This window comes from Lethenteron reissneri, chromosome 48, assembly GCF_015708825.2.
Source record: "Lethenteron reissneri isolate LAM-NWPU_2019-01 chromosome 48, ASM1570882v1, whole genome shotgun sequence".
NCBI lineage: Eukaryota > Metazoa > Chordata > Hyperoartia > Petromyzontiformes > Petromyzontidae > Lethenteron > Lethenteron reissneri.
In genome coordinates, this window is record NC_083826.1 from 402,552 (window position 1) to 421,044 (window position 18,493).

The window sequence follows — 18,493 nt, forward strand, 5'->3', positions numbered from 1 at the left end:
AGCTATAAAAACAAAGTAACAGTGATCATCGGAACTGTGATTCAAATGTAACAATAAACGATATATACATAACATGTACCACCTAACTTTGCAGCCATAGCTGGCTGCATGAGTCACTCCATAACAGCAGGAGTATCAGTAGCAGTATCAACAATGTTCAATGCACCCTTAAAGATCAGCACACGATAATCAAAACTCTTAATAATATTTTGCAGCGGTCATCCGGAACGATACATTTGACTTCAGGCCACTCTGAATAGCAGTGGCAGCTCGGGGTGTACAGCTCCTCTGACACGGAGGCGGCGACTGACCGGCGGTGAGTGACTGGGCTGAACAACAACAACACTGCCACAAGGCCGTGTGGGCTGATGGGTTGCGTCAACATGTATTGTATCCTCATCTGATGCAAACAGATAAGGGAAGGGCGACGGGGAGTGCGTCGTCCGCTTAGCACAAGGGTGGCAAGTCCTTTAATGACTTCCCGCTACATTCTCCAGCGCACCGCTGACGGGCAACTGCGGTCGCGTGAAGAGGAAACGCCGTGGAACTGGCCGCTTATGCGCTCTACGAAATGCAACGGATGGTGGGAACCGAGCCAGGGCGGTCGCGACGAACGCGCGGCCGCGTTTCCTAGAGGAGGGGGGCGGGTGGAGGAGGAATTGTCCCGCTCGACGTTGTGGCCGCGTATCACGACCGCAGAGCCGCGCCGCTCACCCTCGTCTCCCTCGAGCAGCGCGTCCTCGCTCGCGTCCTCCTCGCTCGCGATGGAACTCGGCTCCCCGTTGGGCCCGGCCATTGCGGCTCGTGACAGTGACGGGAACCGGAACCGGCAAGAGGAGCAAACGGGAACCGGAACCGGCAACGAGGTTCAATGGGATCCAGCAATAGGAGGCGATTGCAGTCTTTCCATTCAAACTCGCTATTTGCAATGAAATTGGTTTATTTTTCGATTTAAAGCTTTCGTGACTGCAGGGATTCATCTTCTTGGTTCTTTCGGTAAAGTCACGCAGAAGGGAAGTAATAAAATAATAAAAATAAAACATAATAAAAATAAAACATAATAAAAATAAATTGTATTATGTTTTATTTTAACACATAATAAAAATAAATTTTACGTTTTATTTTTATTATTTTATTACCGAAAGAACCAAGAAAATTGGTTTATGTGCGCGTGTTGGGCTTTTTGTCAGTCCAATGCTAGATGAGGGCCTCGCCACAATTTTCCTGAAATGGGGATTATTTGCCCATGCTTCACCTGCGCTGGTCAGTGGATGAGACGATAGATCAGAGTCTTGTTAGTCTGAGCGAGTCCTCACCATGAGTGACCAATCAAAGAGTGAAGTTCACGGGAACGGTAACCACGGCAGTAGCGGTAGACGAGTGGCAGGGAGGCGACTGACTGGAGTGAATCAGCGAGTGTTGTTTCATCACTCACACTGACTGAGAGATATACAACACAACTAAAACCTGTGTGCCAGATGTGTCCTACAGCAAACAAGGGGCGACTCGCAGGCGATGATGCGTCTCGCTGGTCATTTTGTAAAGATGTGACGGACTCAGTGCGTTTGAAATTTCAAGCACAATAATATTTTAAAGAAAATAAAGGCAAATGTCGGGTCCAGTATATTTATTTAAGCACACAAAGCACGAAACAAATCACAACATCAGGCAGTACAATATAAAAACATACTGTATTACCAAAAAGTAAAAAAACCCGAGTAATAATTTAATTAAATAAAGTTTGTAATCCCCAGTCTATAAAGTTATTATTAAATATAACATTACATATATTTAACATCTGTGCACCCACATTCCAGTGATAAAGATATATCAAGCGACGCATGGTCATCTTAATGTTTATCAAATGCATATATGTATGCCAGTGCAATACAGTGCATAGTGTAGTTAAATAACTTATATATAAATAAAGGTAATAAATATCACAATTATCTGTAAATATATATTGGTCTCGCAAAATAAGAAATCCTGCATTAATCCCTGATGATAGAGGTTCCTTTAATACCAAGGTATTAAAATTAAATAAAAAATTCCAAAATGTGTAATATGTGCATGAGACCATGAGTCATCCTAAAGTTCCAAGGTTGCTGCAAACACGTGGATCAACTGGTCGTGCACAGTTATCATGAAATAGTTTTCAACTTCACATAAAAAAATAAGGCATCATGCATTGCCACGTTCTCAGAAGCCACCCTTAAATAGAATAAATTGTATCTAATCGCTGAATTTGTGAGAATTGCTCATCAACTTGCCAGTGGGCTAAATAATAATTGGTGCATCACTAATTGGTTGTATGACACTCATTTGTTGGGCTCTGCCAGGTGGTGGAGAGGGTCTAAACGACACAGATTTGGCCAGATCATTACATGACCTAACCCAAAAATTACCTTATGATCTGTAACATTCGCTGCAAAAATCTATTACTTGTTAAGAATACAATGTACTTGTCAAGGAAGTAGCCACGTAACTGAAAGAGCTGAGCTGGCACGATTGAGTTTCAGGCTACCACCTGTGATTAAAGATGGTTCTCAATTGTAGCGAGTTGATAGTCTCAGCCAAGCCACAAATGACTGCACACACCACTCACTCTTTGAGAGTACTCTTTGATCACACGAATACCAGTCATCCTTGCAGTGGCGGCTTTTGGCTCGCCATCGAACAAAGAAGGTCACTGCATTGCGCACTTTCAGATGCGCTTCTGCGGCAGTCGGGAATTCTCTTCTGATATTAGGAAGCCGCGTGAGCTATGCACTTGTAAATATAGGTTTAAAATCATTTATATTCTTTCGGTCTTTCGGTAAAGTCACGTAGAACAAAAAAAACTACGACGTTTCGATCGCAACACAAGCAATCGTCATCAGGAGTAAAAAAAAGGAGAACGAATTTCTTTACAATTGCCTTTTGTGTTTAGTTTGTTGACCCAGGGTGTACGGTTAAGTCAAATCGGTTCCACATAAAGAACCAAAGGGTAAAAATAATTTGTTTCCCTGAATGTAAAAAGGGCTACAGTGTGAATGGGTTTTTTTGTAATTGGTAATGTCCTGCATACATTAATGAGCGATCAGCTGCTAAAATCAAAGCGATTAGCTTATGTAAACTGGCTCATCTGTGAAAACACCATCAAACCACTTAGTACATGTAATCTCTACCAAGCCTGGCTCCAGCTGTGGGGCTGGAAGATGGCAATAGAGCTGTGTTGTGTGAGGGACCACTATAACCGTGATATACACTGCCAAGGAGGGTGAACTTGGGTGGAGGCCAAAGTGATATTGTGTGCTGCAGGGCAGTAATACTACAGCCCTCTTGATTGTTGTATGTTTGTTGAGCTTTTTTCGTAAAGTGCATAGCCGAACGCGCTAATCAGAGTTGTGGGAAATCTGTAATCTCTGTAATCTACCTGGGAACTTCCAAATTAGGGGTGCAACTCTGACTGGTGCCTCTAATATTAGCAAGCACAACAATAGTTGTCTTTCAAGTAGTTCTGAGAACAGAGCTAGTGTGCATGCATCGCATGATTGCGGTAAAGGTAAGCGATGGTTTTCTTTCATTGATTTGGGATAACGGTAAGGTGCGAGTTAATGCCTCGCCCGCCAAAGGTATTTCTAAGTTTGGTAGCAGGGTGGCACAGTGGTTAACACTTGTGCCTCACAGCAAGAAAGGCATGGGTGTGTATGTTCTCACTGTTCTGTATGGGTTTCCTCTGGGTTCTCCAGTTTTTTTCCCATGTATATAAACAACTGGTATTGTCAAAAAAATCAATATATTGCAAAATTACCTGCAAATTATTCATTTGGGATTACACACGGCAACATAGCCTCCTCACCGAGTATTGAGACTCGGAGTCTTGAGACTCGGTGAGGCTTTCCTGGGTAAACAAGCATCATCACAACAACAATAATACATTACTTGGCCCTCAGGAATTAAAAGATCCCCTATCAGGACACATACAAAAGTGTTTTTGTAGTTTTTTAAAAGCTCCTGGGACAAATAATCACTGGAAAATATATCAGAATAGATGCAGATCCATGATACCATTGTGCTTCAATGTTATTGGTGTCAGGGGCTATTCTCAAGATCGCAATTCAAGATTGGACTTTTACTCGCTGTTGCAAGGCACCCGAGGAAATAGTTTTTCACCTCGGAATGGGAGAACTTGTTTATAGAATTCCTTGTAGATGGCTGAAATGCACAAAGGGCAGTGTAGGAAATGGGGCGTGGGGGGCGGGGAAGACAAATTTATTATTAATGCTTACGATTGCCCAAGCTGTAAACAACAACAACAAAAACTTTCAACCAATTCAAATTATGAAAACATTGTATGGTTTGTTTAGTGACTGAAGGGCTTGTGTACCGTACAAATGCTCTACGTAGCATAGTGATTTAAGATCCCTTTGTCAATCCAATGCTGGATGAAGATCTCTCCATGCTGTGTAGGTCATGGGGGATATTTGACCATACTTCACCAAGTTGGTTCAGTGCAGGTACAACAATGAATGTTGCTGAACTGCCCTCTGCTTTATAGCACTCAGCCTCGCAGTCTGCAGCATCAAAGAACCTTCCGTGTATGTTTAGCATCCCAGCACTGTCCAGACTACACTCCTGCTCAGCTTCCGTGATCTGATGTAATCGGATGCATTCCTGGGTGATTTTATCATAGGCACCATGAAGTATAAATCCACAAAAATCGCCACAATATGCAATCCACTTGTATCATTTAACCAGCCAGGACACACGTACTATACAAAGCAGTGTTAATGTCGTCAGCAGTTTTTAATTTTGTTTTCGTCTTTTTCAGGGGTCGGCAACTAAATCAACAAGAGGAGCCATTTTTTTGAATTTGGTAAAAATAACTCAATATTTCAAGAGCAGCAATGCATGTGGATATGAGATGGTGGTTCCTTAATAAATAACGTCTGGAAGTGGTCCTTAAAGAGCCACATGCGGCTCCGGAGCTGCAGGTTGCTGACCCTTGGTCTAGTTTATGACAACTTGTAAGATTTAGTCTTTGCCTAGTCTGTCGATTTCATTTAGTAATTTTCTTAGTCCTCGCCTAGTGAACGAAAACAGCCCGTTCTACTCTGAAGCACAATATTCACCTCAACCCTCATCCCCTGAAAAATTACAGGTCAGCCAATCAGTTAACTCAAGTCAATACTTTAATATGTTGTGGTTCACACGAGAGAGGCAAAGACTTCTTTGGAGGCAACACATTTACCATTTGGCTGTCTTTTCTCCTTGTCTGGTTCCTCGTGCTTCTGAGTTGATTCCTCTCTTGGACAGCGAACAAAGACTGTGCGGCACATTACAAGTTGACATTATTATGATTTATAGCCAGTTAACATTGTTGGTTTTCCTACGGAAGTCTGGTCTGTAATAACGTTCCTGAAATATATGAATATCAGTCTTCATTCCTCTCATGGTAGTCGGTCACACTTTGGTCTCTGGTTGGCACCGGTCGCAGCCATCGGTGACACAGATAAATAAATAGCCACTATGCGCCAACGAATATTTTTGTCAATGAAGCTTGGCACAATATTCGTCACTGAACTAGGAAACAAGCAAAACAACTGCAAATGTGCCGATGAAAAATCAAAGTAGTACGTTCGGAGTGAGCCTAAGTGATAGGTGAAGCAATGTAGACACGAGGGAAAAAACAGATGTCACTGATGCTGTTGTTAAAGCAAACGGAATACAAATTGGCAGTATGCGTCATGACAACAACCGACAAGAGATTATTGCGGTTGACTACGTACAGTGCGAAAGAAGTTCAATATACATTCGTCATGCAAAATGTAATGGACTGTGCACAAGCAAAGCAGATAATTCAGGGGTCTCACCGTTCTCTTGATGCGTTCAGCAAATTGTAGAAATGTGGTGAATACATTCGCAAAGCAATAGGTCTTTTTTCTAAATAATCTGCTGGCATTGTAAGAGTTAAGGAAGTGCATGAACTCTCCTTCGTTCATCTAAATAACAAAGGCACACGAACAAAAAACATTGATGTTAAAATTATAGCGACGTGACAAATAGCCCATTGATTACTTTGTTTGCGCTCATTAAAAAGGCATCTACGATTCAATAACGGTAACTTGTAATATTAATCACGCTAACAATGTCATAAACTAATAGATATAATGTCATATATTAATGTAGGAAATCCTCTGATTAGCATGGTTGGCTACGTACTGTGCGAATGAAGTTCCACATACATACAGTGAATCTCTTGACACATTTTTCAGGAGGTTCCTCCATTGGGCTGTTTGGACAATGTATATGGAGCATTTTGTCGGTGGGAGTAAATTGTAACACCTGGAGATAGCCCATTCAAAAGTGGGGTAACACTGAAAGGACCCACTTTGCTATATAGCTCTCACTTGGCCACCTCACAGCCCTTCAGGTTTCAGAGTTTGACAGGTATTTTCGTGATCCACCTACCATGAATCACAGGCATGCACCATCACACCCAGAGTAGGGGCCATACAATTGATGTACATCCATTGTATATATAAAATATAGATGGGCAGTATATTGTGCAAGTTTGTCTGATAAAAAACCGTGATCAACTATATTTTGAAAAAGTTAGGTAAAAAATAACTACTTTATACGAATTAAATAAACACATTTACACACGTACTTATTCTATTATTTTCCTTTTGGGTCTCATCAGTGTAAAATATTGCTCAACTAAAGTGATGTAATTGATGGAATGGTCAGTGCTCAATATTACTCAACTAAAGTGACATTAGAGGGGAAAACAATCACTGTAATATAAAAATAAGGACAAAGACCATATCACCTAGGCTACGTCTTATCATATCAGACCTCGGAAGCTTAGCAGGGTTGACCCTAGATTCCTCTCCGATGGGTGACCACTATGTGCACAAAACAGGTGCAGTAGGTATTGTGAGCAGTAGAGGGCAGTGCAAAAAATCCATCGCTCTTCTGTAGTGCTCACACCTTCACCAACCCGCATTGACCATCGTGGTGAAGTATGGTCAATGACCCTCATTGCTTACAAGGCATTGGGGAGGATATCTGGCTGTACATGTACAAACATATATTGGGGCAATGCTAAAACGTGGACCAACTCCGAAAATGTAAAGATACCATTGTCTGGTAACGCAAATTAAACCATAACGAAAATACAGATGCAGGTTCTTACTGTAGTGCCGCATTCCAAATCGTTTTTTTCTCGGTATAGCTTGACGGATTCATTTGCCACTTTGCACTGAAAACAAAAATGCCCACGCACACACGTAATATTTTCAACATCATCAACATTCATGATCGATCCACTGCTGGATGAAGGCCTCCCCAAACCACCACCGTCCCTCAATTTCCTCCAGAACATGACCTGATTTTCATCCTTTCTCTGGCTGCCAATCTATCGTCAGTCTGGAATACTGGCGCACACCAAATACAGTCTGTTCTCATATAATACGTGTTTTCATAAAGCGATGAATGTATTAGGGAACACATTTTTATAATGCGGATGCGTATTGGATATAACGCGATTGAGGGAACAAAACTACGTCGCACGAGCAGGAAGCAGCGGTTGTGCGGCTGCCTCGGCGTAGGATCACACAAGGCGGATCGCACAAAGCGGATCGCACAAGGATCACACAAGGCGGATCGCACAAGGGGCGGAATGCTGCTGGATTCTTCGAGATGCTACCCACGCGCCTCAATCTTTGTTTAGCATGCGTACGCATCTAACGTGTTATCACGGACTGTGCTTTACCCTATATTATATATTATTTATAATAACGACATTTTTCCATAACGCGATGTTCTTCAGGAACGTAACTACCGCGTTGTAGGAGAACATACTGTATGCAAGTGTAAATTTAAGCCGTAATCGGTTGTGCTTTTTGTCTGAAGTTAAACACAAACTGACAAGCCAGCCAATTAACCGAGCCTCAATTCTGGTAGTAATGCATGCTTTCACGCGCACACACGAATTGTACTGGTATAGGATACAGGCGTGCAGCCGCTGTGTTGGTGTCTTGGGGTCCAGACACCCCCAAAATGCTTAGACATGGTTAAACATGTTGTTTGAGACGTTTAGACATGGCTCAGGGACACCTACGACATTTCGACAAAATCATGGCATTTTTACCCAGACCCAACAATTACCCAAGCTCTGCATTCCTCTTTATGTTTCGATGTCTTCATCAAATTAATGGGTGTTTATACACGTGGGAGCAAACCGGAACACCTGGAGAAAATCCAAGCATGTGAGGGGACACCAAGCTATCCCAAACAAAATGTTATAAATCTGCACTATTCTGTACTGTACCGCCTTCTCTCGGCAAGCCAGTATATTCGAATAAGAATCTTTATTTATACTGGAGGAATCCGATGAGCTATAAAGCTCGTTTTCACAGATATCCAGTATGTGGCACTGTGACATATGGCACCTCGGCACGCATGGGAAGGGGGTTTTCCAACATTTGTGTGATCCACCAACCCCCGCCGCCACCATCGTGCTGGATTACAAGCCATGTGCGTAGCCACCACTGCCTAACGATATAACATCAATGCCGATCGTGCTGAGGATGGAACCTTTATCTTGCACAGCAGTTGCATGAGCAGGAGTAGGCTCAGCACTGAATCAATGGCGGGCGTAGAATGTACGTAATCATGCCGTACAACTCGTCTTATCCTGATGAAGCTGGAGGGAGGTGGGGGCAAGCTTTGTGGATCCTGATTGGAATTGACCCAATAACCACCGTGACCATTTGCTCATGAGCCACTTGTGATGCCACCGCAACGGAGCAGCTCTGCTGGGGCTGCTGCCCTCTTGCAAACCCCGCACACGAGCGCACACTCCCCCCCCCACTGAACACCCACTTGCACCACGTAGGACCTCGTGGGGGAATCACCTGGCCCCTGGGTTTTCACCCGAGAGTCTCCTCGTGGTGGGGGGGGGGGGGGGGCTCCACGGTTTCCCGGGGCCAGGGAATTGGCAGATTTCCCCCAGGTTAAATTGCACTGCGGCACCGTGGACTGACCTAACATCGTATGGCCACGGCGAAACCCGTCGGGCAACCAGTCAGAATACAGCAAGAATAGAGTAAGAATACACACAAGGGAAGGGAGCCGAACTTCCAGCGAGGAGCGGATTTTGAACCCGGTTGTGGGGGCATGGTTAATAACATCTTTCCAATGATTATCATTGGAAAGTGATTATCATTGGAAAGATGTTATTAACCATGCAAAAAAGATTTAACTACACATATTTGGAGCATTCCTGGCAGCGATTTCAGCCGCACCACCTCTACATAAAAATAGGCTCAGTCAACCATTCTACACAACAAAGACTAATTTCCTGGCAGCGATTTAAGCCGCATCATCTCTACATAACAAAAAGGCTCAGTCCCTTTTACATGCACCTTTACATCATCCGCACCGAGTTTACACAACAAAGGCTCTTTCCTAACAGCGTGCTTCAGCCGCACCGAACCTCACAAAAATAATATTCAGGGCCTACCTTGGCTCCTCCCACCCTCAACCAGTATATATAAAAACACGGTTTTCTTGGAATTTCTCTCACTTGATACAGCTATCGTGCTGTGACTGTTCCGCCTGAAGACGGAAGCTTGTGTTGCCTCAGAAACGTCGTGATTTTTACTTTTATTTTACTTTATTAATAAAAAAATTTTACCTACGTGACTTTACCGAAAAAACCAAAGAATATAACGGTGAAGATTTACGAGTGAGTTGTGTGGATTAAGATTTGGTCTGTGCTCGGGTACCATGGTGGCGAGATGTTAACTGCCTCGCCTGGTATACAGGAGGTTGTCGGTTTTATTTAGAATTTGAATGTTCTCCCGTGGTGAAGTAGATTTTTCTCCGGGTCCTCCGGTTTTTCCCTCCACATTTAGAAACCTGCATTTAAAGTATTTAGCTGTTATACATTTTCAATGATAAGCCACTTAGTTGAGCTATCAATTGTGGCAGGTTGATTCTGAAAAAGAGCTATTTAGCGCAGTGGGTGTTACCTGGTAAAATAAAAAAAGTTTCATTTCGAATTAGAATCCAAAGATGTACAGGATCGACGGCCAGTGACTCGATTTCTTACCCCACATTTTTTAGGACAGTGGTGACTTCCTTATTTTCAATACGCTTCTAAGATAGTGCATACAGTACCGGATGCTGTAAAGCCACACGGCCATTGTAAACATGTCAAATGAAACCATGAACGAGCAACGTGAACTGGAATAGGGTCAAACCCGCGCCATTTGTATTTCTCAAACTCGCGAACGTTCTTACGGCAAGGGTTGGATCACCTGGACAGAAACAGGCCGGCGCGGTGGTAGTAACGTTCGTTCCTCGTAGCAAGCAGGTCCTGTGTTCAATACACAAATCGGGTGCCTGTTTTGTGTGGAGTTTATACGTTCTCCCCGTCTTTTGCATGGGTTTCCTCCAATTATCTGGTTTGCTCCAATAGCAAAACAAAAACCTGCAGTGTTACTGGTATTGGCCAACTATTAAACTATATATATAAAGCATTTTATGAGGCCCACTGAGCTATATAGCTATTTTTCAGAAACGACCTGGCCACACATTATAACAGTTTAACGCAGTGGCTTATCGTGTGCAAATGTATCGCAGCCAAATGCTTTAAATGCATGTTTCTAAATGCTGGAGGGAAAACCCGAAGGAGCTGGAGAAAAATCCACGCGATCACAGGGAGAGAGACATACGAACTCCAATGATAGAGCAGGCGTCAGGGTTGTGATCCAATCCACGACTTCCTGTATACTAGGCAAGGTAGGTAACATCTAAAAAACACTTGCAAATTACTCAATTGGGATAACAATAACATCCGCTCCTACTGAGAATACTGACTGAAAAAGTATTGAGACTCAGTGGGGCTTTACTGGCTAAATAAGCGAATTAATATAAAAAATAAGTCAAATTCTCTTACAGTCGTAAATCCAAAATTAAGCCTATTTCTTCGTGCCAGTGTTGTCGCATATGTATATCTGAGACAAAGTGTACGTTGCCTTAAGTCTGGAACAAGAAATATATTATGCATGGACTGAAGTGCCTAAAGAACACCAGTTATACAAGGGGACATGGTATACAAATTATACTCATAGGTCAGACAATGCGTTCAGGTATATACTCGCTTTAATTCCATCTATAAACACCTTGCACATTAACGTATTCATTATCAATCATAACACCCCCCACGAAGTGGTAGGTTAGAGATGCAAACTCGTCGGGGTTGTTGTCCACCACACTCGCCACTGGTGTGGCTGGGAATCGAACTCACGTGACAATTCGGCTCGGTGTGTTCCTTTCCAGTAAGCACATATAAACGCCAGCAGTATGCATGCCGGACCATCTTTGTCTCCCCAAGACTGATATTCATACACCCGGGGTATCAATGCCGTATATTGGACAGCGCTACCCACTGCGACACCGCTCCCACACGCATCCAACAAAGAGAAAGATGCCCCATATAACCAGAGCAGAACGTTAAGACAAGTGCTGTCAGCAAGCATCTATCTAGGCCGGCGCGGCGAACGAGGGTGAGGAGAGAAAGGAAGGGTTATGTGGCCAGCATCACGCTCGACCGCCTTTCTCTCCCCAGTACTGATATTTACACAAGGCACCAGGGTACTCATTTAATTTTAAGTCGAGTGGGGGGTTTAGTTATCACTGGCTACTGATGTTGGCCGTGAGCGTGAATGAAACTCAGGTCACCGTGTTCGTTAGCGCATTACGCTAACCACTGCGACACCGCTCCCCACACAACAACAATAAATGCAAAGGTCGCCCAATACCCTTAGTAGACTGATGGGGAAAGTGCTGTTAGTCAGCACCTATTAAGGCCGGCACGGCACACGAGGGCAGGGGCGAGAAGAGCAACACCACGCTCGGCCACCTTTGTCTCTCCAGTGGTCATGTTTAACACACACTTCAAGTATTTATTTAAGGGTGAGTCGACCGAGGGAAGCCTCAAACCCGGCTCAATTATTCGTCACCGATGTTGGGCGGGAGCGGGATTCGAACTCGGCTCGCCGGGTTCAGAGCTCAGTGCGCTAACCACTGTGCCACCGCTCGCCATTGTCACGGCAGCGACACATCTACTGCAGTACACACTACCGTATTTAGGTACGCTGCATTGGCAGTGGTGCGCAGGAATAATAACATAAACAAACTTAACACATTTGTCAATGACACCGTGTGGTCCGAATTGAAAATATATATGATAGGCGACCTTTGAGGCAATGACCCTTAACCATGACACATACATAGAGAGTGAGGCCATAGAGTAAGATAATATAGACTGCACATTTTGCACCACGGGGCCTGATTGACTAAGTGACGAGAATTTACAAAATGTGTTTTTTCTGATTACTACGTTCTGATGTGAGCGTACATACGCACAAATGTGAGCGTTAGAAATCGACTTACCTTCTTGGCGGACGCCTGCAGCTCCGATACTTCCCTGCAGTGGACATTCCTGTCGCCCGGCATGGACATCGCCCGCAGCGAGAGGAGGATGATGCATGCGAGCGACTGGTGACCCACACCTACGTTGAACGAGACGCGCGTTGTGAGTTTCCGCTCGCAGGAGCCATCCGCGCCACTATATAAAGCGGGTCAAAGCAGAAGCTAAAGGGCACCCAAATAGCTTAAGGGGAGAGGGGTGGGTTCTTGTAAAAAAAACAAGTTGGCGCCTTAAAACATGATGCCAAAAATACGAATAGGATTTTACCCTTTCTGGAAATGGCACAGGAGGTGATAAGATGTTTAAATACCAAATAGACACCTTTTGGAAGACATCAGATCTGCATTAACCACATACGTGTGGCAATACATGAAAACAAGCATGCTCTGATGAAACAACATGCATTGTCTTTGAAACTGATTGGCCTGCACTCGAGTCAGCCTTTTCTCACCAATGTTAAACCAAAAAGGGGAATTCATCTTCTTGTTTTTTCATCATTTTGTTACTGGCAAAATAGATATAGGCGCAATAAAAAAATATAATGTCACGTCACGACCGAATGGCAACACGGTTCTACCCGACATCACAAGAGAGAGCCGTAGTCAGTTCACTGCTGGATGAACGCCTCCTCTCCAATCCGTCGCCGCCGCCACCGATCACGATCCTGCGATGTCATAATTAATCCACCCAGCACCGGGACCACTCTACATAAATCGTCATTGAACCTCTCGAATATGTCTCTTATCTTCAACTTTCTCCTCGTCTCACCACACCTTCAATATTGTTTATACTGTATCATAGCCCGTGTCTCTTCTCTCATCTCAGGAATTATTTGACCGACTCCCCCCCACCCCTCCTTTGCTGTCAGTTCTGAGCAACATTGCCTCCACCCACACAATCAGACAGGTCGGTGGTGGTGGGGGTGGTGGGGGGTGGGGGGAGGCTGCTCTTGGCACGCGACGGGAGAAGATCCGTGCTCATTCAGGTCTGCCGCTGCCCGTCTGTCATCGCAGCACCCACCACCATGGGAGCAGGAAACGCGCCACGCCAGGACGTTGTCAGCCGAGTCGGCAAACTACGTGAATGGATGGCCCTGCTCAACAGTTCCAAACTGGCCGAAGCGTGTGAGGGAGCCGGGGAGGCCAAGGGGGCCGACGGGACCGGGGGGGCCGACGGGACCGGGGGGGGGGGGGGGGGGCGACGGCGCGAGCAGAGGGAGCCGACACTCACTCACTCACACACCATACACTGACTCACTCACACACCATACACTGACTCACTCACACACCATACACTGACTCGCTCACACACCATACACTGACTCACTCACACACCATACACTGACTCACTCACACACCATACACTGACTCACTCACACACCATACACTGACTCGCTCACACACCATACACTGACTCGCTCACACACCATACACTGACTCGCTCACACACCATACACTGACTCGCTCACACATCATACACTGACTCACTCACACACCATACACTGACTCGCTCACACATCATAAACTGACTCGCTCACACATCATACACTGACTCACTCACACATCTTACACTGACTCATTCACACACCATACACTGACTCACTCACACACCATACACTGACTCACTCACACACCATACACTGACTCGCTCACACACCATACACTGACTCGCTCACACACCATACACTGACTCGCTCACACACCATACACTGACTCGCTCACACATCATACACTGACTCACTCACACACCATACACTGACTCGCTCACACATCATAAACTGACTCGCTCACACATCATACACTGACTCACTCACACATCTTACACTGACTCATTCACACACCATACACTGACTCACTCATACACCATACACTGACTCACTCACACACCATACACTGACTCGCTCACACACCATACACTGACTCGCTCACACATCATACACTGACTCGCTCACACACCATACACTGACTCGCTCACACACCATACACTGACTCACTCACACACCATACACTGACTTGCTCACACACCATACACTGACTCGCTCACACATACACTGACTCACTCACACACCATACACTGACTCGCTCACACATCATACACTGACTCGCTCACACACCATACACTGACTCGCTCACACACCATACACTGACTCACTCACACACCATACATTGACTCGCTCACACATCATACACTGACTCACTCACACACCATACACTGACTCACTCACACATCATACACTAACTCGCTCACACATCATAAACTGACTCGCTCACACATCATACACTGACTCACTCACACATCTTACACTGACTCATTCACACACCATACACTGACTCACTCACACACCATACACTGACTCACTCACACACCATACACTGACTCACTCACACACCATACACTGACTCGCTCACACACCATACACTGAATCGCTCACACACCATACACTGACTCGCTCACACATCATACACTGACTCACTCACACACCATACACTGACTCGCTCACACACCATAGACTGACTCGCTCACACATCATACACTGACTCACTCACACACCATACACTGACTCGCTCACACACCATACACTGACTCGCTCACACACCATACACTGCCTCGCTCACACACCATACACTGACTCGCTCACACACCATACACTGACTCGCTCACACACCATACACTGACTCGCTCACACATCATACACTGACTCACTCACATATCTTACACTGACTCACTCACACACCATACACTGACTCGCTCACACACCATACACTGACTCGCTCACACATCTTACACTGACTCGCTCACACACCATACACTGACTCACTCACACACCATACACTGACTCACTCACACATCATACACTGACTCGCTCACACATCTTACACTGACTCACTCACACACCATACACTGACTCCTTCACACACCATACACTGACTCGCTCACACACCATACACTGACTCACTCACACACCATACACTGCCTCACTCACACACCATACACTGACTCACTCACACACCATACACTGACTCGCTCACACACCATACACTGACTCGCTCACACACCATACACTGACTCGCTCACACATCATACACTGACTCACTCACACACCATACACTGACTCGCTCACACACCATAGACTGACTCGCTCACACATCATACACTGACTCACTCACACACCATACACTGACTCACTCACACACCATACACTGACTCACTCACACATCTTACACTGACTCGCTCACACACCATACACAGACTCGCTCACACACTATACACTGACTCGCTCACACATCATACACTGACTCACTCACATATCTTACACTGACTCACTCACACACCATACACTGTCTCGCTCACACACCATACACTGACTCGCTCACACATCTTACACTGACTCGCTCACACACCATACACTGACTCACTCACACACCATACACTGACTCACTCACACATCATACACTGACTCGCTCACACACCATACACTGACTCGCTCACACACCATACACTGACTCGCTCACACATCATACACTGACTCACTCACATATCTTACACTGACTCACTCACACACCATACACTGACTCGCTCACACACCATACACTGACTCGCTCACACATCTTACACTGACTCGCTCACACACCATACACTGACTCACTCACACACCATACACTGACTCACTCACACATCATACACTGACTCGCTCAAACATCTTACACTGACTCACTCACACACCATACACTGACTCCTTCACACACCATACACTGACTCACTCACACACCATACACTGACTCGCTCACACACCATACACTGACTCACTCACACATCTTACACTGACTCGCTCACACATCATACACTGACTCGCTCACATCATACACTGACTCACTCACACACCATACACTGACTCGCTCACACATCATACACTCACTCACTCACACATCATACACTGACTCGCTCACACATCATACACTGACTCACTCACACATCTTACACCGACTCACTCACACACCATACACTGATTAGCTCACACACCATACACTGACTCGCTCACACACCATACACTGACTCACTCACACACCATACACTGACTCACTCACACATCTTACACTGACTCGCTCACACATCTTACACTGACTCACTCACACACCATACACTGACTCACTCACACACCATACACTGACTCGCTCACACACCATACACTGACTCACTCACACACCATACACTGACTCACTCACACATCTTACACTGACTCGCTCACACATATTACACTGACTCACTCACACACCATACACTGACTCGCTCACACATCATACACTAACTCACTCACACATCATACACTGGGAGTGTCGTGCTACCAGCTATAGCTGCAGGTTTTGTCGTACGTGTTATGTATATCGTTTATTGTTAAATTTCAAATCACAGTTCCTATGATTACTGTTGTTACATTGTTTTATAGCTTTATTTTGGTGATTCGAAAACATATGGTTAATCTAAATTGTCGTATGGTTGTTGTTGTTGTTGGCTTGCACCACATTGTGATTTTTGCACACAGCGTTTTAATACGTTTTTTGTGGAATATTTGCTGGTTTATTCCAGGATGTTTTTGTTGCGCGTCGTCGCTTTGGGACGTTCTGTGTTCATATTTTGTTTGTTGCGGTTGCACCCGACTTCAGAGCCGCATGGCTCACAGGGCTACATCTAATAAATGAAACTTGATACTTGAAGCGTCTCCTCGTGCAGCAGAACTCTACCTGGTAACCCCAGACTATAGCTGTGGTTTAACAAGGCAGACGATGATGATGACCGTGATGATGCACACAAGTGCATTCCCAAAGACTACGTCCGCTAACAAAGCCGTGCTCAGAAAAAAAATTAAGCTGGTGTCTGGCTTGGTGCAAACGGCAAGCAATAGGTACTGCATATATTTTGTTCAACTTTCTCTTATCTCACTAGATATGTATTGGCTAGCACCACTGGCTAAAATGCTAAACACTCGCGGCTGTACACACACACAGAATCTCACAATATGTGTGCGTAGGTGCACGCGGCTGTGCTCCGTGGTTGTGCTCCGATGCATTTGCCTGGTTTGTCTCTTCAGAAACTGAATTGTCAGGCCACTTCCTCTCTCGAGTATTTCGCGTTGCCGGCTGTCGCTTGTGTTGCAACCAGCTCCGGGAACCGGCAAGACCAGTAGCAGCCGGCAACGCCTGATAATCGAGGGGGCGAGTTGACAATTCAGTTGCTGACGATGCAATCAGGCAAACGCATCCGATAGCTCACACTAGCACCACACCAACAGCAACCACACTCGCTCTTGTGAATATATTACTGGGCTTACATTTTCATTGAATATTTTTTTCAGGGTCGGTGCTCCACTGAAGTAGAGATGCACGTAACCATAGTAGCCACAGCCATCGTGAAAGACACATACTGGACGTGGAGGGCCGTTCGCGGATTTAAGTTTATCGTGTGACCGGCCGATCCGCAAAGACCCGGCCGAGATGAAATCCGGGCCAGGAAGGTCATTCACGCGAGAGCAGAGCTGCTGCGCATACCTGTTGACGCTGGATACAATCTCCAGCGAGACATTGTATACAATTATCTTTTTTTGCTGCTCGGCATTTACATCAGCCACACGAAAACAAATCAAAATTTGTATCGCTTTGCAACACTGCGCTTTGCATGATGTGACAACTTAATTTAATTGGCTCTGTGGGGTGGCGGAGGGTATAGCTGAAAATCGGCATTATACCTACGACGATCTTACGTGTTAAACATAAAAATTACCAATTATCAGTTTAAACCCGTTGATATTACTAATCCTCGTGTTGGGGTTAAGGCCTTTCCCCAGAACCTACGCCGTGTCGATCATGGGGGGATGTTTGACCATATTTGACCACGCTGGTCAGCACGATCTGTACTGTATATTACATTACATTATACGTTGCTGGGTGGCCGCATTGATCAGAATTCTGGAGCGTGAACCAAATTGATTGAAATTATCTTCCTATTGGCACC

At 45.1% G+C, this 18,493-nt stretch overlaps 1 protein-coding gene across 3 annotated transcripts in view; it reads right to left on the bottom strand.

Moving 5' to 3' along the window:
• The window catches only part of BBLN (bublin coiled coil protein), a 32,422-nt gene extending 19,838 nt beyond the window's left edge, over positions 1–12,584 (bottom strand). The window contains exons 1-5 of one of the 3 annotated variants that reach the window (XM_061571535.1): positions 12,451–12,579; positions 7,181–7,246; positions 5,856–5,984; positions 5,234–5,308; positions 1,682–4,197 (exon numbers count right to left, since the gene is read on the bottom strand). In XM_061571535.1, the coding sequence (XP_061427519.1) occupies positions 4,075–4,197; positions 5,234–5,308; positions 5,856–5,984; positions 7,181–7,246; positions 12,451–12,519 (462 nt within the window). In that variant the 5' untranslated portion in view covers positions 12,520–12,579 and the 3' untranslated portion in view covers positions 1,682–4,074. Of the gene's footprint in view, positions 1–714; positions 862–1,681; positions 4,198–5,233; positions 5,309–5,855; positions 5,985–7,180; positions 7,247–12,450 lie in introns of those variants that run through there. The other 2 variants (XM_061571536.1, XM_061571537.1) reach the window with 2 other exon arrangements.
• Positions 12,585–18,493: the final 5,909 nt, after the last annotated feature.